This window comes from Aulonocara stuartgranti, assembly GCF_965226115.1.
Source record: "Aulonocara stuartgranti genome assembly, chromosome: 23".
NCBI lineage: Eukaryota > Metazoa > Chordata > Actinopteri > Cichliformes > Cichlidae > Aulonocara > Aulonocara stuartgranti.
The window spans coordinates 800,610-822,242 of NC_138958.1; the positions used below are offsets into that span (position 1 = coordinate 800,610).

The following is a 21,633-nucleotide window of genomic DNA, read 5'->3' on the forward strand; positions in this document are numbered from 1 at the left end:
AGCTCTGGTTGGCTCAATGAGCTGTAGTCCAGCCCCCTCGTGGACGAGGAAGGTCACCACCGGAAGAAGGTCACAAGCACGACGTTCAAGATGGCGACCCCCTTATGTCGGTGTTATCAGGTGAGTGTTTGGGCCATGTGTGTAAAATATCCACGTAAAAACACCACAAAACGATAAGGGAACGAACTGAAACGACATTTATTCCACGGCCTCTTTTAGCCGAAACGGCGAAAATCTCAATTTCGTTTAACTTCTCTGCTAAACGTGCTGTAAGCTAGCCGAGCTAGCCGTCTGAATAGAGGGGTAAGCAGCCGGTGTCTCAGCTCTTGGAGTTGGGAGCATATAAAATGTTGGAATTTCAGTGAAAAGTCCAAAAGCTCCAAACATTGTTTCTGGAAAACTTTTTCTATCGTTAGCTTGTTTGCTGCTGCTTCACTTGAAGCGTTCCGATAAAGAAGTTTCCTGTAAAAACACCAAAGCTTCGTGATTTATCGTCACGTTCAGTTCAAGAGTTTATTTCAGCCTCGAGTGTCTGCTGAAGTTTGTTTCTTTGTCCAGATATGTGTAAGAAGGGGTTTGGTGGCTTTCCCTTCCTCCTACCTGCTGCTTTCCAACAGACCCAATGTCTACACGATACGTGGGCTCCTCACACACTCTCCACAGGTAACAACACCTGGAATAAGTCCTACTTGACCCTGATTATGTCTGCCTTTGCCATATAGTCTATATACTGTTGGTTTATATTGGCATATATAATCATTAGTAATAACACAGAAAGATACTTGGGGTGCTTTAAAATGCTAAAATGTCACAGTTTATTCAGGGAAGTCGTACTGCAGCTTGTAGTTTAGAGTTAACCTGCGTTTGTATAGTTTCTGAAAGGCTTTGCTGAAACTTTAATACAAATGCTTGGTAATTTTCCTCTTTTAGCCCAAGTCTAGCACACTGTATCTAGATAGATATAGATGGTGGGATTTCTTTTCTCTCTAAAAATCAACTGTTGGTCAGGTTTACATTTTTAGAACTCTGGCACAAGAAATACATTTGAGAAATACAAACTCTATATTTGCATTCATCCTAACCTGGTGGGGTTTTTGTGTGTCTTCAAGGTGCCTCAGTCAGCCCTTCTTCAAGTAAGGTATTTGTCAGGAGAGCGGGGTGGTGGACGAAGAGGTTTCCTGGGAGAGTTTTTGGATAACCTCAAACAGGAGCTAAACAAGAGCAAGGAAATGAAAGAAAACATCAAAAAGTTTCGAGAAGAGGCCAAAAAACTCGAGGAGTCAGAGGCATTGAAGCAAGCTCGGAGGAAATATGTAAGTATCTGGCCGCACGCTGAACTTCTGTCACTTAAACTAGTAGCAGGTCTGGAAATGCTCTCCTTGTCTTTTCCCAGAAAAATATAGAGTCTGAAACAGTGAAGACGTCCGAGGTTCTCAGGAAGAAGTTGGGAAACATTTCAGAGACGGTCAAAGAGGTAAATATGACAGGTACACGTATAAACTCTGATTGTTGTAGTCATGCTGCTGAAGCTGGTACGATTCTGTATGTTTGTAAGGGACTGGAAGAGGTCAGCCGGACAGAATTTGGGAAGAAAATCAAAGAAGGAATGGAAGAAGCTGCCAAAACAGCAAAGACATCTGCTGAGACTGTCTCCAAGAGTGGAGAGATGCTGGGGAAGACGGGCGCATTTAAAGCAATATCGCAGGTATGCAGTCACAGTGCAAGTTAAATATGATTCACCTTTTATTTCTCCTGTACAGCATGTATGACGCATAAACGTGTTACCATTATTCTCAGAGCTATCATTAAAGACGAGGTCATTATTTACTAACTATTAGAAATAATTTGTGTCACTGACAGATTTTCTGTTTTTAGGGAATGGAGAGTGTGAAGAAAGAGATCGGTGACTTGGGTCACACTGGCCCTTATCGGCCTCCCACCAGACTCAGAAAGAGGACGGAATTCTCCTCCAAGGGGGCAGCGGATGAAAGCAGGGTCTTTGAGGCCAACGAGTACGTGAGGGCCCTCTGTTTGCCTGATGCTAAGAGGGGACATGCCCCTCAGCTTCACGATCAATATTTGGATCGATCGGGCCAATATTACTAAAGATATAAGAATTGAAACTCACCCAAAGCTAAAAGCAGCGAGAGCTGGGACTCACGTCCGATCAGATACCAAGAAACTGACATTAATATTATTTCTTCAGCAGGTTTTGGTATCATCAGCTTAACACCATCAAATGACAGTTTTCACACAAACTGTTGCCTGATGTTTGGAGGAGGACTGTAACAGCTGTGTGCCATTTCCTCCACCTCATTGTCATTTCAAGTGTTTCATTTCTATTTGCCTTGTTGATCTGGCTGTAAAGTGCTTATTTATCACATTTTATATCACTGTATATGTTTATATCATCACTTTAGGGAAGCTATGGGCGTGGTGCTCCACAAAGACTCAAAATGGTACCAGCAGTGGAAGGACTTCAAAGACAACAACGTGGTCTTTAACAGTAAGCAATAACCCCCCCCCCCCCCCTTCATGTTACACATACTGACTCTTTGTTTTAGTCGCTCAGGCGTTACCTGCTTAACTGTCCCAGTGTAATTATAGGAGAGGACCAATGATATGTCTGTTGTCTTAAATGTGATGCTGCTGCATCTTCACTGTTGACCCCGAGTAATAAAGCTGGCGTACTTTTGTGTTTGGCCGGCGATGTCGTTACTGACCCTCCAGTTTATTAGCATCTATTAATAAGCATTTTCTGAAAGAGCAGGGTGATGGAAGATGTAGCTACACTCGGTTAATTTTATGTGCATTAGTTATGGAAACGCTGTTAATGATTAATAATGTTTGGACGTGTGAAAGATGGCCTTTCAGGTGGGACGTTACACAAAGTAATCATGTAGTTTTTTTCACAGCCATTTGGGCCCCATCAGCGTTTCTAAGCTGAAAATGCTGATCACTCACTTCTGTGTTTGATAAAATAACATTGCTGGCAAACTGCTGCCATGAAAGTCTTTCATTCCAGTTTGGGATGCAGGATGAGTCTTTGATTGGTTTCACGCTTTTCTTGCCCTGCTTTCTGTGAGGTGAAGCTCTCCGCCGCCCACATGTTCTGACACATTTGTGAATGTTTTGACTCAAAATGCTATAAACAAACATGCTGCTTGTATAATGTGCTTATTGTTAGAAAGACAAATATTCGTACTGCTTTCCTGAACTTATCCAGGCCTGGAAATCAGATTACCTTTGTATCCAAACCTCTGACAAACTGATTTTTTTAATAATCACAGGGTTCTTTGAGATGAAGATGAAATATGATGAGAGTGACAACGCGTTTATCAGAGCGTCCCGTGCCGTCACTGACAAGATGACTGACATCATAGGTGAGCATCTGTGGGAACTGTCGGTGCTTTGAAACACACAATTGTTACATGTATCTCTTTTTATGCTTGAAAGACTTAATTTGTATTCGTGGACCTTGATATGATGTCTAGTCAAGATGTTTTTAGTAACATATGCGGTACTGATCCACCAATAGAGGATCAGTACCTGGTCCTCAGCCAGGACAGGGTGGAGTGCCCACTCCTCGGGGGGGAAGTGGAGTCGTTCATAAGGAGCACAGCTCCTCCACACAGGGCTGTGCGATATGACTATAATCTGATATCGCGATATAAGACATCCGCCGTCCAACAGCGATATATTTCACAAACATTTTGCATTTTCTGTCCATTCTGTGAATCTCGGGCAGCTCGACTTGTGTGAAGTGTTTCCAGCTGTGCGTCGTGTAGCTGGAGTCGAGTGTTTTGACCGATGCTGAAACGATACATTTTTAGACATAAGTTGAAAGGCCGCCGTTTTCTTTGAGTATTTATTACACGGCGTGTTCTAAGGTTTATTTGTTAGCACCTGACGGCTCTTTTTAGCTTCTCGTCTCTAAACACTCTGCATCTTTCACGTGATTCAATTTATTTTGAAAAATCTCAACAGGATCTTCAGCTTTATTGTGAAAGGTTTATGTGGAAAATAAACAAGCGGATGGTGGTTTTACCGTCGTTGTTGCTAACGACAACGCATAAAAACAGTCGCTTGTCCGTCCGCAGTGTGGTGATATTAAATGTAAGAGAGAACTTTAAGAAGCTAATTCTGCAGTGACCATCAAAACGGTGAAAAAATATTGGCGTGAACAGTTTATTTTGCGACAGCAGGAAGTAAACGATATGAAACGACAGACATTTTCATATCGTTGTATCAAACAGCCCGACCTCCACATCCAAAGGACCCGGTTGGGGTGATTCAGACATCTGATCGGATAAGCAGAAGAGGATTGACTTATTATTGGAGGTTATATCGCTGTTTATCATATACTTGATGAATCTTTTACAAATCTTTGTCCTGCTCGTCCGTGTGCATAAAGGTGGACTGTTTTCAAAGACTGAGATGTCTGAAGTGCTGACAGAGATTTTGAAGGTGGACCCGTCCTTTGACAAAGACTCCTTTCTCAAGCAGTGTGAGCGAGACATCATCCCCAACATACTGGAGGTAACACCAATCTCAGCAGATATCACTCAAGTTTTTCTAAATCTTTAAACTGTCATTTAGAGTGTACCTCTGCAAAAGGAGAATACTCGGTACGACTGTGCACTGCCTTCATAAAACAAGTCAGGACGACCATTTAAGCCTTTTTTCCACACAGGCCATGATTCGAGGGGAGCTGGAGGTTCTGAAGGACTGGTGCTATGAAGCGGTACGTCCTTTTGCACACGCTGGCTCTGCGTGTTTAAATAAGTGGACTGACAGCTCCATGGCTCTGCTGTGCCTCGATTCTCTGCAGGTGGCCAGTTTTTCATGAAGTGTCTTTGTCATTATGTGATCTCCATTTTCTCCTTCACTGGGTTTGCAGACGTACAGCCAGCTGGCTCATCCAATCCAGCAAGCCAAGGCCATGGGGCTTCAGTTCCACTCCAAGATTCTGGACATCGACAGTATTGATGTAAGTTGCGTAAGACGAGACTCTGCGGGCTGATACTCAGACTACTGGCTCTTCTTTGCAATCTCAGGTTTAAAAATAGCAACACTTCATCAGTTTGCAGTTCATACGTGTGCTGACGGGAGCTGTAACGACTCTGATCACTGATTCGACTTTTATATTTGTAAATGTTTCACCTGATGAAGGGAAATCCTTGAATTCTGGTCAGTAAATATTCATGCATGTTGTTCTCCAGCTGGCCATGGGTAAGATGATGGACCAGGGTCCAGTGCTGATTATCACTTTCCAGGCTCAGTTAGTCATGGTGATCCGAAACACCAAAGGAGAAGTGGTGGAAGGAGATCCTGTAAGTCACACACACACACACACACACACACACACACACACACACACACACACACACACACAGAGTTGTTGGTTGATCGTGAACTATTACAGAGCTTTAGCTGGCATGTTGTCACACTCACACGTGTGTGAGATCTTTTAAATTGATCATTAAGTGAATGCAACGAGACGGTGGAGTCATATTCAGCCGTTTGGCCTTTGTTTATTCAGACCCAGAAAGCTTTATGGGCTGTGAATCAGCCGCCGAGGACAGCTCGGGGACGCGTTTGCTTGGAAGCGAGGTCAAAGTATCCATTCAGCACCGTGCAGCTGGCAGATGCCCAGTGCTCAGGATACAAGGCTTCTGCCAAAGGATAAATGGTGGATGTATTGTTCCTCTGGAGTTTATAAGCTGAGCTCTAATGTCTGAGCATTAAATGACACACTCGACCATTTATGGCTCCTGGACTCAGCGTCTCTGTTTCCATGTCTTTCATCTTTCAAACTTTTTAATGTGACGTCTGGATGTTGACTGAAACTGAAAATGCCAAGAAGCTTTCTGCACAGGCTGAGCCCCTCCCTTTGAACCACAGGAGACTGTGTGGTCGATCAAGCCAGCAGCAAAACAGATGTTTGTGTCGTGGTTCAATCAGTCGCTTACAGATGTATCATCATGTTATTTGTTTTGTTTGAATTTAAAGTGAAGTGATCTCATCTGTCATCTTTCCTCCAGGAAAAAGTCCTCCGGATGATGTACGTGTGGGCTCTCTGCCGAGACCAGGAAGAGCTCAACCCGTACGCTGCCTGGAGACTATTGGATATCTCCGCCTCGAGCACGGAGCAGATCCTCTAAGACTCTTTGATGTGCACTAAACACTCACAGTCAGGGAGGAGGGGACACACACAGGTGGACGTGTGGGGGCCGGACTTTGCTACGAAAACACTGTGGAGTAGTGTTGCTGAAAGCTCGAGCTGCTTCTCCATCTATTGGCTTTGCTCCGTCAGTTATTCCTGACAGTTCCTCAGGCTCACACTTGGGGGCAGTAGACCACCAACAACATTCATCCAAAGTCCTTCTTGCAGCCTGTAGGCTGAGCTTTGCTGTTTGATGCAGCTCTGCCATTGTTGGCTTTAAATGATGCCATTTTATCAATATGGGAAACAATCATGTGGGAATCAGCCGATAGATTTGTAACTAAAACTTATGTCGTCAAACAGACTCCTTCATATCCTGTCACCGTGACGTCACCGTGACGTCACCGTGATGTCACCGTATACCTTTATTCCACCGTCTTTCTCCATCAAAAAGAGACGCACACCATCAACTTACTGGGCCCAGAGTTGGAACCATTGATCCCAGTGGCTGTGGGAGGTGCTACTGCAAAAAACAAAACCACTGCCGTGATTTTATTTCCAAAAATTAACTTTGTTGCACAACACTATGGAATATCTGGTTTTCAAGCATGTGGGATGGTCGTTTCAGGACTAAGGCAAACGCTGGTCCTGAAGTCGCAGCACGCCAGCACCTGATTGGTGGAAGAGGTGACAGTGGCTGCTTTCGCCAGTGCCAATCAGTGCGCTCCCATCTTTACTGAGGATTGTCGTCCTTGTATGTATGATAATGCTTCAGTGTGATTGTTGACCTGTAAGAGTCTATATTTATTATAAGAAATAAAATGAACAGTCACCTTTGGAAACAACTTTCAATCCACCTTTTTGGTTTTTTAACGGTTCGTTTTGGGACGAGATCATGTGATTCCTTCGAGGGCAGTTGCTAATTATTTTTTTAATTAAATCCTCGTGTGGGATTTCACTGTTCATGTCATCTTTCCTTTGGGAGCATCTCCGGGGCTGAGCGGAGGCTGAGCACTCATTGGTTTGTCAGTGTGATGATGTCACGATGTAGGGTGACCTGGATTGTTTCATCGGCGATTCGTGCCGTTCGTGTTTCTCCTCGGTGACTTCTGGTGCGACTGCTCGGCCTTCAGTGCTGTGATGTGCCAGCCTCACTGTGCCTTGTTGTGCGGTCAGCATCCCAGGAGCTCGTCTCAGAAACGTGGAGGTTAGAAAGGCCACGTGGGACCTGAAGCATCTCCAGTCTGGGGACAGAAAGAGTTCATCTCTACGGTTTTATTTCTGTTGTGTCTGCTCAATAACTTTTGTAACACCTTCAGACAGTTTCATGGAAGAACAACAAAATCTTTATCAGTGTGCTTTTCTGATGTACACTGACTGGACATATTTTTAGGTACACTTTGCTGGGACTGTAGTGGACCCTCTTTATGTCACAGCACAGACTGGAGGTGTTGGAAACGTTCCTCAGAGGTTTTGCTCCATACATGACAGCGTTACACAGTCAGTCAGTGTGTCAGCTGCACACGCCAAAGGTGCTCTGTTGGACTGAGGTCTGCAGTGAGCTCCATCTGAAGATGGTAACTTCATAAAATGATGGACATGGTCAGCAACAATACTCAGGTCGGCTGTGACATTTAAACGATGCTCAGTTGGTGCTAAGGGGCCCACAGTGTCAGATCCACAGGATTACACCTGAACTGCTGATACAAGCAGGATGGATCCATACTTTCATGTTTCATCACCAAATGTGATCCGACCTGGAATGGGAGTTGGATTCTGATTCTATTACTGGCATCAATTATTGATTCGATCCTTTATTGATTCTGTTATTGAGTCTGTTGGGTTCTCACTGGCTCGCTGTGACCGTCACCGCCATTGCTAAGCAGCGTATGTTACTTAATTACTCCCAGGAGAAAGTATTTCATTACATTACTTTGCTGCTTCAGCTGAATCACAGCTGAGGCTACGGTCCCGCACACCAACGCAAGTTCCTGTCGCAATGAAGGCGCAAGCGAGCTTTCTCTCAGTATTCAGGTATGAACTCACAGCTGACAGGCGCAAAGAGGAAACCAGCACAAAGACACTTGTGATCGCCACAGTGATCCTACTTCAGAAAACAGGTAGAAACCGAGGCTGCAGCTGGACAGTTTGAAGTTCAGGGTCAGTTTGGGCTGGGGCTAGCTCAGTGTGTTCAGCGTATTCAATCATGTTTCTATTTATGTATTTATTAGTAGTAGTACTAGTAATGATTTAGTTAGTTTCTTGCTCTCCGTAAACTGTAGAGATGTTTATGTGGGGAAATCCCAGTAGATCATCAGTTTCATTCAGATCAGCCGGTCTGGAGCCAACAAGCCGCCATGTTCAGAGTCGCTGAACATTGTGACACTCGGTGTGACCTTCACGGTCACCGTGACCATGTCTGCCTGCATAAATGCACTGAATTAGCTGATTACATATTTGCATTAATGTGCAGTTGAACCCAGTAAAGTTGAGTAAATGTTTTCAGTCCAGATGAAATGCTGATGGCAGCAGATGTTCGTTGTGTGCAGCAGTAACGAGGCAGCTCGGGACAGATGCTGAGCAGAATGCAGTGTTGCATTCATTTGGTCCTGCGTCGCTCACGGAAGCTGACAGCGGCTGGTGGTTGCTCATACACAGGCTTGCATGTCTGCACATGCAGACCAGCACCTCCACTGTTCAAGCGCTGTCCTGGATGATGAATCCTGACTATTGCTAAGCTGTGCTGAGGCTGCAGCTCCCTGTTGCTGTGCTCATCGCTCACAGTGCACCTCCGTGGTCTCGCACACACCACTCCCCACTCAGGGTCCAGAGGAGCATCCTCGGAGAATCCACAACTGGTCAGACGGATCCTGCTGACCGAGAGAAGACCCGACTCATTTGTGTTTGTTCCATATGCTATCACGTTGATGATGAGCTCACACACAGTGTGCAGCATCAAATAGTCATCAGTTGTGTTTACAGCACTATACTTTGATGCTACTACTTCAGGTGGAAGTGAGTGACACACATGAACACCTGAGTGAATAAACTATATTATATAACAGCTCCACTGTGCATATAATAAGAACAAGAATTCTTATTCCCAGCCTTAAACGAGCCAACAGTATTTGAATGGGTGGAAAGAGCGTCGTAGGGTAATTTCCAATAAAGCAAGTTCACAAAGGGAGTCTATGGCTGACGCGTGTTCCTGGATTCCCAAAGAAATGCTTCCAGTTGCATTATAAGATAAGATCAGATGACCTTTATTAGTCCCACAGGTGGGAAATTTGTTAGGACTTGAAGACTGTTTATTTATTACAAACTGAGGATGTAACAATGAACTCCTTCCTAAATAAGCATGGACGTTCCAAAACAAAGCAGTTATCCAGAAGTACCTGTGCACACGGTCGGAAAACCGTGAGACTCTAACCTCTCCATGCTCCGCCCCTTCCCCCTCACGCAGGGTTTCGTGCTGCTATTGCACTTACATACTTAAACTGAGAGGTACCCCCTTTTTAGGTTCCAGTCCCAAACAGTGACGTAACATCACTTTATGTAAATACATCCATTTTCATATTTATTAATCCTGAAAAGATGACTTATGTAATGAATCTGTGAATTATAAAATTATAAAAAGGGGCTACTCATGCATACGTCTGTCCACGCACGGAGAGAAGTGGTGCCAGGTGAAGAAAGTCAACAAAGTAGGACGCAAGTGTCACATAGACTCGCTCGCTTGATGGGTGAGTGCTGACATCCTGCCTGGGCTCCAGGCTGGCAGCTGCAGCAGGACTAACAAGCCGAGAGACAACAACAGGAAGAAAAGGGACTTTCAAAAGACAACACGATGAGTCATAATTCAGCCGATATCTTTAGTGTGTAAAGACATCCTTTCAACGACACTGTCCTCTGTAATTTAAAGATAGCAGTAAATCCAAATCTTACATTATGAAGCCTGAAGTCTCGACTGTGAAGCTTGATGTCATTTAGATAACAGGCTGGCTTTAATTTCCCGAACACGTCTTGCTGTTTTCTTGTTCTGCGGTGTTACACTTCCTGTTCATCTTTATATCACACAAGCTAAGTGCTCCGAGCCTGCCAGCCATCCCTTCATTCAACACCCACCCTGTTTCCTTTCTTCTGTGTCATCTGCGTGATGCCCCATTAACTATGCCGTCCTTGAGCTCCCCTGACAGCCCCGTTTCCTTTAGCATCTGCACTTCTCTACTTTCATCTAATTATCCATTTTAACAGATTTGCCACAAAAGCTAAACTAGGTTAACCCCATCGAGCGTTTTTCTGTAGCTGATTGTACAGCTTGAAAGAAAAACAGCATTTTTATCCACCAGGTGTTTTCAGCTGGGCTCAGCAGTGTGCTGGAAAGAGGAGGCTTCTGTCTGTGCAGGCGTGTGCTGTTCAGGTGCTCACTTTGACCCAGATTCTCCAGTGCAGTGGGACACTGAGCCAACGTGTTGACTCATAATCACACACACACACACGCACACATGCTCATTCACACAGGTGGTCGCACAGCAGTCCAGGGGGAAAGGCCAGAAAGGTGCACCGGTGTGAGGGAATATGCAGGGGCGGCGACGTGTGTCAGGAAGCTGCTGCACCACCGTGTTTGGACGCCAGGTCAGAGCCTTTCTTCTCTGGTAAAGAGACTAAAACTGAGGATATGTAGGTTTAATAACTGTAAAACATAAGAAAAGATAAAAGAAAGAAAGATTTAAAAAAGGTTTAGTCGGCTTCGTGAGCCACGTTCATCGTTTTTGCGCCTGGCTTTGGGGGTAAACCCAAAATCAGACGGGAACATGCGACCCGCTGGAGGATTTCAGCAGAGACATATTCTTGTCTGTGCATGTAGGTCCTTCACACTCACATGTTTGTTGCCTTCTAATTAGCTGACTGGCAAAAAGAAATCTCAGGTTACAACAAGGTTAAATCATTTTAACAATAGAAACTCACAATTATCTTCTTTATTTTCTTTTATGAGGTAATTTCCCCCCTAAGATACGTTCAGCTGATCTTTAAGTCCATGAAATTCAGGTAGGTTTGGAAAATGTAATTATTTTATTTGTAATAGTTATTTAAAAACTGCATCTTGTTTTCACTCAGGTTGTCTAATATTAAAATGTGTTTGAGGATCAGAAACACGCATGTCTGAAAAAAAGAAATCAGAAATGGGGAAAAAGCTCTGTCAGCAGTTTTTTTACGTCTTATATGAACTGATGACTTCCTCGTCTATGGATACATCTGAACATTAGCCCAGTGAAACACATCTACGCTGAGCCGTTTAACTGGTTTTCCTTCATTTCCGCAAACATGGAATTAAATCCCAATTTGCTGCAGTAATGAGACGGAGGCAGAAATGTCTGAATGAAAAATAAAACCAAAACATAGCGCTGCCATTACAGTCAAGGGAAAAATATGTAAATTTTCTCATTAATGGATTTTCTCATTTATTATCTGCTGAATCACGTGTGATGTGATGACTTCCCCAAAAACCAACGATTTTAATAGAAATGTTTCTGTCACGGTAACGATTTGTTTCAGTGGTGATGCAACTACGGGTGAGGACAGTTCAATAATAGATTGTTGAGACTTTTGTTTGAGGATATTGGCACACATTAAAATTACATTTTTCTTTCAAAGGTTATCTGCTTCATCTTTTCATAAAGCTGGCCTCGTTATTGCTGCTGTGTTTGCGATCTAATATCGAGAAGCTGTCCTTCTCATGAAAGTCAGCGGTCAATATATCCTTATCTCATATTCATATAACGCTCAACACCCCTGAGATCGAACAGAGATATCACACAGAGAAAGAGAACCACATGTGGACACGTGTTATGAGAATCGCTTTACCTTTAATAACAAGGAGAGGGGAGAAGATCGAGACATGGAGGAGCACTGCAGAGACTGGTAAATATAATCATCGCTGCCATGGTTTAGCACAACATTCAGCTGCTGTGAGAAGCTTCTTTGTTCTGGCTACATTTCTTCAAGCAACCATAAAATAGCTCTCGGCTGTCAAATAGCATGTTTGACCTCTTAAGCTAACATTTCACACCAATCATTGTATATGTATTGTGCTTTGAAGTAAACTTATTGTCTCCATATGAGGACAGACTTGTTGTTTTAAATAGAAAAATAAGATGCATCCAAGCAAACCCTCAGGTCCCAGGAGACCATCAGTGTCTTCACTGAGTCGTTAAACGCTTCCTACCTACAGTCCTGTGAAGAAAACAACATCAGGGCTCTGTGCCTGTCTGTGAAAAACTAAGTGCATCCTTACCGTTTCTATAGGAATTAAGAGGTTAAGTAGCAGCCATCAGCGGCTACATAAATGCATTTTGTTTTGGCTGGTCTGGAGCATTCGGGTGTGCGTTAACGCGCTGGCACAGCCTTCCCACTAATGCACAGCCCAGCAAATCATCCCAAACCACGCAGTGCTCAGAGAAATGCAAAAAAACCCCAAGAACTACATGTGAGACTCACAGGTCTGAGTTAACACGATTCAGTTTGATTTATACAGCAACAAATCTCAACAACAGTCGCCTCAAGGCGCTTTGCTCTGTAAGGTACAATAATACAGAGAAAAACCCAACAATCATATGACCAGAGATGGGCAGTAACGCGTTACTGTAATCCAATTACTTTTTTCAAGTAATGAGTACAGTAAGGGATTACTATTGGACTTCCTCACTGGCAGAACTCAGGTGGTGAGGGTGGGCAGGTGCTTCTCCAACAGCATCACCATCAACACAGGAGCACCTCAGGGATGTGTCCTCTCGCCACTGCTCTACTCCCTCTACACTTCAGACTGTGTGGCCACCCACGGCTCCAACACCATTGTGAAGTTTGCTGACGACACAGTGGTGTTGGGTGCCATCTCCAACAACGATGAGGCGGCCTACATGGATGAAGTGAAGAATCTGGCATCGTGGTGCCAGGACAACCACCTCCAGCTGAACGTCAGCAAGACCAAGGAGCTGGTGGTGGACTTCAGAAGGGGTCAGCACAGAGACTACAAGCCCATTATCATCAATGGAGCTCCAGTGGAGAGGGTGTAGTCCTTCAAGTATCTTGGTGTCCACATCTCCTCAGACCTGACATGGACTGCCCACATTCAGGTCCAGACCAAAAAGGCTAGGCAGCGCCTGTATCACCTACGACAACTGAGGAAGTTCAGGGTCTCTCCAAAGATCCTCAGGATTTTCTATACAGGCGCTGTGGAGAGCATCCTCACACAGAACATGACATCGTGGTTCGGGAACAGCTGTGTGAAGGACCAAAAAGCTCTCCAGAGAGTGATCCGTACAGCAGAACGCTGCTGCAGGATTGCTCTCCCCCCGCTTCAGGACACCTACACCAGGAGATGCCGGACTAGAGCAGCGCAGATACTGATGGACCCGTCCCATCCTGGCAACAAACTGTTCCAACTTCTGCAATCTGGTAGAAGGTTCCGCATCTTCCGGGCAAGGACAGAGAGACTCAAGAGGAGCTTCTATCCCCAAGCCATCCGTGCCCTAAACACACACACCCGCCCTCTCACATCATCTATAATTGACTGAGACAGGACTCTTCCAGACACTAAACCAAGGCACAATGTACATTTCAATTCCTTTAATTTTAAATATGTTTATATTGTCTATCCTGTAAAATAGTCAGATGTCTATTCATATTAATGTACAGAATTCACCTGCTTGCTGCTACTACTGCACATTCACCCAGTGTATATACTATATGTATGTATGTATGTGTATATATATATATATATATATATATATATATAATGTTCTTCCTCTACACCCCCCCCCCCCCCCCAATTTTTGCACATGTCGAGGAGCGTGTCAGGCTACATTTCACTGTGTGTTATACTTGTATAACTATGCATGTGACAAATAAAGAACCTTGAACCTTGAACCTTGCAAAAACGGTAATTAGATTACCGTTACTTTCCCGTAGGAACGCTGCGTTACTGCGTTACTAAAACCGTGATTTTTTTTTGCCAGAATGTCTCATGACAGTGACGTAAGCGAGTGCCCCGTTAGTGACAACAGCTGTGTGCAGATCAACAGTGGATCATATATCGAGTGCAGAGAGAGTATGAGCGTGCAGCGTTTAAAGCGTGGAAGTACTGACCTTACTTTGAGTTTGATTCCATAAAAAGTGACAAAAACATTAGTGTCCGCTGTGCGTGGGAAGAAAACTTCTTTTTACAGCGAAAAAAACCCCTAAACTTCCAACAAGCACCGAGTAGCTACGACGTAATGGGAAACTCACAGAGAAACTCGCGGATTCTTCCACTGACCGCGGCACACCTGCACCAGGGTAAACCTCCGCCTGCCCCACTCCTGCTTTACAGGTGAAAATAGAGCAACAGGACCGCTGAGTCTTTGATTTTATTTATTTTCTGCTGTGTTTTACTTGCATCTATTTGAAAGAGTGAGTGTAAACACAAAAATATTTTATTTTATGAGCTGGAATGTGCAGAAAATAGGTTTAAATGTTAAACTAATTTCTTCCAGTCAGAGAATGTTGCAGATAATTAAATCTTTGCTTGATGCATAAAGTTAAAAGATTAAAACTAATAAAACAAGTTTTAAAAAGAGACTTTTCCATTTGATTACATTTTGTATGATGGATTATGTAGAAAAAGTAGAATTGGGCTGAGAGATCTATCGCTTTATCACCTACTCAGGTTGTAAATCGTGTTTTTAAAAAGTAACTAAGTAATTAATTACTTTTGAAAATAAGTAATCAGTAAAGTAACAGGATTACTTTTTGGGGGAAGTAATCAGTAATTAGTTACTGATTACTTTTTTCAATTAACTTGACCAACACTGCATATGACCCCCTATGAGCAGCACTTTGGTGACAGTGGGAAGGAAAAACTCCCTTTGAACAGGAAGAAACCTCCAGCAGAACCAGGCTCAGGGTCACATTAGAGTTCATGAAAGTACAATCAGAAAAAGACTGGATAAGTTTACATTTCTTTGAAGGAGTTGCCAGGGAAACGCCTCTTTGTTCCAGAAAGACCCTGGTCGCCATCTTTTTCTAACAAATATCACCGTGAGGATGACTTTGTCCTTCACTTTCTTTTTTCAGTTCTTGTAAGAAAAGTATTGTGACTGTATTCAAAGACACAGGAGTCATTTGTAGTTCACTTCAGCATTTACACACTACACTGCAAGTCGTAATTATCTTAAGCAGCATGCTGTTCTTAAAGCCAGATGAAGAAGGATTTCCAGGTGCGGTTTGCATGACTGCACGTTTCTGTGTGGATCCGTTAGTTTTACTCCTAAAAACTTTGCTGGACAATCGTGCAAACCAGTGCATTAACAAAAGCTCAGTATTGGGTAGAATATCTTTATTAATACAAAACATACACAACAAGAATCTTTTTCTTTTCAGGACAAAGAAAAAGAAACAAGGCTTCTCCCCCTGAAACCGTCGTTTAGCAGCGTGCTGACAGTTAGACAGACAGCATTCGTTTAGCATTGTAAATGAGTGCTAAAGCAGGCCAATTTATGGAGGGTCAGATGTGCCTGTTCAGCAGTAACAGGCAATGAGAGAGCTCTAACCAGCCCCCCCTCACCCAAACATGCTCGTCCAGAGACCAGCGGGACGTGCTGGAGCTCGCAGGGCCCACATTACAGCATCAGCGTGGGACGATGGCTCTTACAGGACGGACGCTGTCAGGCGGAGCTTTGTGTGACTGCATGCGCTGCTGCTGATAAATTCTCACTCAGGCTGGATCGCTCTCTGCGTGGGAGCGAGGCCACCCCGGGTCATGAAGCACTTTCTGTGGACGTTCAGTCCGTCCTCTGTCATTTTTTCTTTCTGGGACTGACACCACATTAAGACAAGTATAATTCTCTATATTCTGCAAACATTTAAATGTATTATGTTTGCACACAGGTTCCTGTTTGTGCTCTGAATCACATTTGTCTTTGACTTAAACCTGCTGCTGTACTTCCATCTATTAAAACTCCAAGTAAACAGTAACCAGCACATCTGACCATAACCCGGTGAAGTTTATCCTCCACACGCACACACACGCACATACATGCACACACATGCACACACACACGTGCTCACACGCACACACACATGCACACACATACACGCTCACACATGCACACACACGCTCACACACACGCGCTCACACATGCACACACACGCTCACACACACACGCACATACATGCACACACACACGCGCTCACACGCGCTCACACGCACACACACATGCACACACACATGCACACACACACGCGCTCACACATGCACACACACGCTCACACACACGCGCACATACATGCACACACATGCACACACATGCACACACACACGCGCTCACACATGCACACACACGCTCACACACACACGCACATACATGCACACACATGCACACACATGCACACACACACGCGCTCACACACACACACACATGCACACACGCATGCACACACACATGCACACACATACACGCTCACACATGCACACACACGGTCACACACGCACACACACACATGCACACACATACACGCTCACACATGCACGCACACGGTCACACACGCACACACACGCTCACACACACACGCACACACACACACGCACACACATGCACACACACACACGCACACACATGCACACACACATGCACACACACACACGCTCACACACACACGCACAAACACATGCACACACACATGCACACACACATGCACACACAGCACCACCTCCACCTCCCAATCTCTTTTCCTAAATCGAATCCCCGTCCACCCAGGACACCGTCAGCTAGCCCGCTCTAATTGCAGGCAGCAGTCTCCTTATGAGAACAGCAATTCTGCTGAGAGGAGGGAAAACAATGGAAGCAAATGCTGTTTCTATTGATCAGCCAGTGTCTCTGTCCTCCCTGCAACGGGCCGAGTTTTCCTGTTCAGACGTCCGATATATACGATTTAGTGGCGTGGATACTGACATAGTAGAAATAGTAGTAGATGTGAAGGGGGAGGAGTTTAAATGAAAAAACAAACGTAAGAAGCGGCATAAATCTCAAGCGGCAGCACAGCTTAAAGACATGTAACATTTTTTAAAAAGGGGAATGGTCCTGTGCATCAGGCTTAGATGTATGTGGGCACGACTGTGTGGCAGCTCAGAGCAGATCAATGAGCAGAGAATAAAAAGAGGTTCAACATAATAAAATGACTCATTTAAAATATTTAATACAGCAGGACTCTGGTGTTTTTCCTCTAATATGCTCTTTACACGCTCAGTGCTTGCCTGTGGGCAGACACGGTGACAGATCGCCTCACCTTCAGTGACGGCTAATCATTACGAGTAAATTAGATCAGGGCTGAGGCCAAAGGACAGCTGTTGTGGGCTACAGGTACTGCCCTGCGAGCCTGCCCGCCCTCTCCCATAACTCTAATGATGATGGAGGCCAGGTTAGATTAACTTTTCCACGCTGGTACCGTGTCTTATCAGTCATGGAGCCCAGCGGCTGCTGAAACGAATGTCAGTGCGTAAGGGAAATTACAGACTACTTATCATTAAATGCGACCTCTGTGGATGTCCTCAGAGAGATCAAAGGTCAATCCAGGACACACCCTAATCCACAGTGTGTAGGGAATAATAGGCGAACCCATTAGAAACCCATGAACTAGTTTATATGATTCATCTCACAGGCTGGACGCCAAATTTTGGGGGTTTCTGGTGTAGAGCGCTGCAACAAATTTAAAAAGTTCACATTATTCTGTATGCTGCTAAATGTGTCTGATTCATAGCAATCTAATACAAACTGGCTGCACGTGTACACCAGACTGCCTTCAGGATGAAAAGCTTTTCTTTTACCCATAAAATCTGTTTGTTTTTCTAAAAATGAAATCGTTTTTCTCTTCTTACCTTCTGCTTCTCGGTGTGAGCATGCACGAGTGTCTGTGTACTACGCTTGACTTGCTGTTCTCTCTCCATCAGCATGACAGGTAGATGAGGCTGTGAATAGCGTTCCATCCCCTCATCAATAGTTACCAAGGTCAGGGTCGGAGAGACGCAAAAGGTTATTTATTACTGGAGGCAGAAAGACAGGAAGTGCTGAAAGCTGAGCGCACTCAAGAAGAAAACGGAGGAACATCAGAGATCAAATAGTGCAAACTGACCCAAGGACGAAAAGTCACCTGTGCATCGCACGGCGTAGTGATGCGCAGTGATGCACGCTCAGGACTTCTTTCAGTATTTCACCAGCTGCTGCGAAATGTAGGACACAGAGTGGGTTGTTCTTCCAAGCAATGCCACACAAGTCATTTACAGAGAGGTCACATATTTGAATGTCCCCTTTACACAAATTATCAACAGTCATTAAGGATTAGTGATGTCAGCTTACGTGAGGATTTAGGAATCGGATGACCTGCGATACGGCGAGGTTTCACACGGCTAATTAGTCCAAGTCTGTTCTTTTTCACGTGGCCTTCTCTACAGAAATGAACTTTAATCAATCAGCTCATTGATTAAAGAGTCATAATTATGGTCTGAGACCTGCCAGTATAAATCATAATAACAGTGTACCATCATTTGTATGTCCCCCAGTTTGCAATCTGTCCTCGCGGCCTCAGTGTCAGGCTGACATATTTAATCCACCGCACTGTTCTCATGAGACTCCTCCACAGGCTAATCGTGCTTCAAAGAATAATTGGAGTCATTTAAAAGTGATGCGTGAATGGTGTTTGATAATATGATTTCATCGTCCCCTCAGTCTTCTGTTTCCCAGTGATCCCACACCCCCCACTGTGACTGTGGCAAGAAAGCTGTGGTTTCTGATCTCATGCAAACATAAAGAGCATGACTTTGTCCCCGTGTTATATCCCTGCTGGGTTTCCAAACAAACGCAATGTCATGTGGAAAATAAAATGTACGCACTGTGCATAAGTCTTGAGCCAGCCCTTTTAAAATATTTTGCTGGGAAAATGTGAAATAGGTGCAGCGATTTATTGAAACACGGAAAAACTGAATGAGTTTGGACAATTCTAATAAGCTTGAAAGCCAATATTCAGTATAATCACTTTTATCCTTCAGGCAAGCTTTCTGGTCATTTCTTCAAGTGGATCAATAATTTCATAATTTGTTAATTTAATTAGCAAAAATGTAACATTTGGAATCATCACTCCGTGAGACCCGTCGTCATTGATTTTCAGTCCAGTTCTTGTGTAATTTGGCATAACTCAGCATTAAGAACGGTTCTTGACAGCCAATCGTCCACTGAGACATTTCTGATGAGGCTTCGGTGAACAGCGGCTCGATCGATTGAAGAACCAGATGCATCTTTAGGTCCTGCGTCAGGTCTTTGCTCCAGTTTCCCTGTTTCTTAATGACATGATTACTTTTCATCTGCTGTAGATGGTGTTTTTAGGTCCAGGTTTTGAGGACACACCGGCCAAACCTTTGGTTAGTTTTTGGCTCTTTGGGAAACCCAGAGATTGTATTACATGAAACTGTGTTAGATTTGACTAACGAGATCAAAGGAATCATGGCCTTTGGCAGCAGGCTGCTGGTTACAGAGAATTTAAAACTCGTTCTTCACTGAGGTGTCTGTTATGTGTAGATACGACCCCGGGTCGTCCCTTGAGTCAGTGCTTGAATGTTTCACGGGTCAGTGTTAAATGGCTTTACACTAATTAAAAAAACAAGAAGAAAACAATGTCTGAAAAAGGCCAGGAGCACAAACTGGACTCAAAGTGAGTGAAAACCTTCAGAAAGCCGGGAGAACGACAGCGCAGCGAGGTATGGGCTCACAGCAGGAAGCTCCTGGGTGTGTGTGCGTGCACTCGGGTCCTCGGGCTTCCTCCCACAGTCCAAAGATATGAATGTTAGGTTAACTGCAGATTCTTGACTGATGTGAATGTGAGTGTGACTGGTTATCTGTCTCTATATTTCAGCCCTGCCACAGATGGGCAACCTGTTCACAGGTGTACCTGCCTTCCACCTTATCACAGCTGGGCTAGCCCTTTGCTTTAAGTGCTGGTGTTTACAAACTGACAATAAAGACAAGCTGAGGAGTTGCAGGTGTTTGGTACTGAGCTAATTAAAGTTTGGCCCTGTTAATGGGAAGAACATTATTATGATTTGTCCTGAAAGGAGGCGATTCACTCAGCATCACACACGTCAACATTATGGTCACGTTAAAGCAAAAGTCCGGACCAAAGACACGAGACACACGCAAAGTTAGTCATGTAATGTGGCGCAATTTAACACTGTGACCTGCTTTTGGCATCACAGAGAACAGGTATCATGCTGAGCTGCCAAATTCATATTAATCCAAATCGCTCATAAACATAACACTAAAATCTCGACTTCATAGTTGAATTCATATCTTTAACAAATAGATATTTCTTTGTCATGAGACCAGCGCATCGTCTCTGACAGTCACGATGTTAGAAAGGGAAACAGGATCTGACTGCAGAACATTTAAACCCAGGCCATTTCTATTTGTGGCATCCGTTTTTGCTCCCATCTTCTCTTCCTTGTTTTCATTCTCTAGCTTGCTCGCTTAAACATTTTCCCACTTTCCCATTCTTCCACCTCCCAAGCATAACTTTTCCTCCTCTCTGTGGATCTAACGACCCATCCATCTTTCCTTCCCAAAGGCCAATCAGGTGACTGGAGAGATGTTTACTAAGGAGCAGCTTGTGGCTCCATAAAAGGCGTGCCACAGAGTCAGCGTAGTCACGGCTGGAGTGACGGATTGTGCCAGGCCTGCCTGGCGGAATAAATAGAGGCATTAGCAGCTCTGCAGCTGGCCCAGGCCACTCCTTGGGCTTACTGGTCTATGAAATGTGCAGCATGGCAATGTCCTGGGCCTCGCCACAATGTGATGAATGGCTTATATTCCTCTGTAAAGCATATTAAAGTCAGATCACATGATGGATAGCAGAGAGAAGACAGCAGGGGAGGAAGAGATGGGGGGGGGGATAAAATATGCAAAGAGAGGAAATTAAATCCCAGACAAAAATATCAAAACTGGTGCCCCCTTGCTCCCCAACTTCCATTTCTAGTGACTGATGAAAAGAGTGGAGGTGATTTTGAATATTTCATGAGTCCCCTTACTGTCTGGTCCGTGCATGCCCGTTAGCCTCAGCAGGAAGGTTCTTGTGCACTCGCTTTACTTCGCACAGTTCAAGTGAGCTCCCAAAGGAAGCATTTCTGCCCGTGACCCATACATCTCTGAATAATTGCCTTGTTCACAGTTTTCCCAAGGTAACCATACAATACCTGCCCACTGGCAGAATATACCTGAACCTCACATGCCACCAAAATGTTTCCGTTCTCTTCAAACTACAAGTGAAAGCAGAAAGACAGAGATCATTCTGTCAGATAGAAGAACTGTTTATCACATTATTGTTTCTTGCTTTCTTAACCTGTACCTCAGCTCACCTTCACACAGGAACTTGTGTTTATAGCTTGTACA

The 21,633-nt window shown here is 44.3% G+C and overlaps 1 protein-coding gene and 1 long non-coding RNA gene across 2 annotated transcripts; one reads left to right on the plus strand and one right to left on the minus strand.

The window, feature by feature from the left end:
* Positions 1 to 12: 12 nt before the first annotated feature.
* timm44 (translocase of inner mitochondrial membrane 44 homolog (yeast)) lies at positions 13 to 9,353 on the plus strand. Its single transcript, XM_082525510.1, has 13 exons — positions 13 to 120; positions 559 to 663; positions 1,110 to 1,313; positions 1,394 to 1,474; positions 1,556 to 1,705; positions 1,876 to 2,012; positions 2,421 to 2,506; positions 3,291 to 3,383; positions 4,415 to 4,539; positions 4,694 to 4,744; positions 4,901 to 4,990; positions 5,223 to 5,333; positions 6,045 to 9,353. The coding sequence occupies exons 1-13, from the start codon at positions 91 to 93 to the stop codon at positions 6,162 to 6,164; spliced, it is 1,383 nt and encodes a 460-aa protein (XP_082381636.1). The 5' UTR covers positions 13 to 90; the 3' UTR covers positions 6,165 to 9,353.
* LOC309701391 lies at positions 8,100 to 14,361 on the minus strand. Its single transcript, XR_014274967.1, has 2 exons — positions 14,312 to 14,361; positions 8,100 to 10,859 (listed from the first exon to the last, which is right to left on the minus strand). It is a non-coding gene; the product is annotated as an uncharacterized lncRNA (long non-coding RNA).
* Positions 14,362 to 21,633: the final 7,272 nt, after the last annotated feature.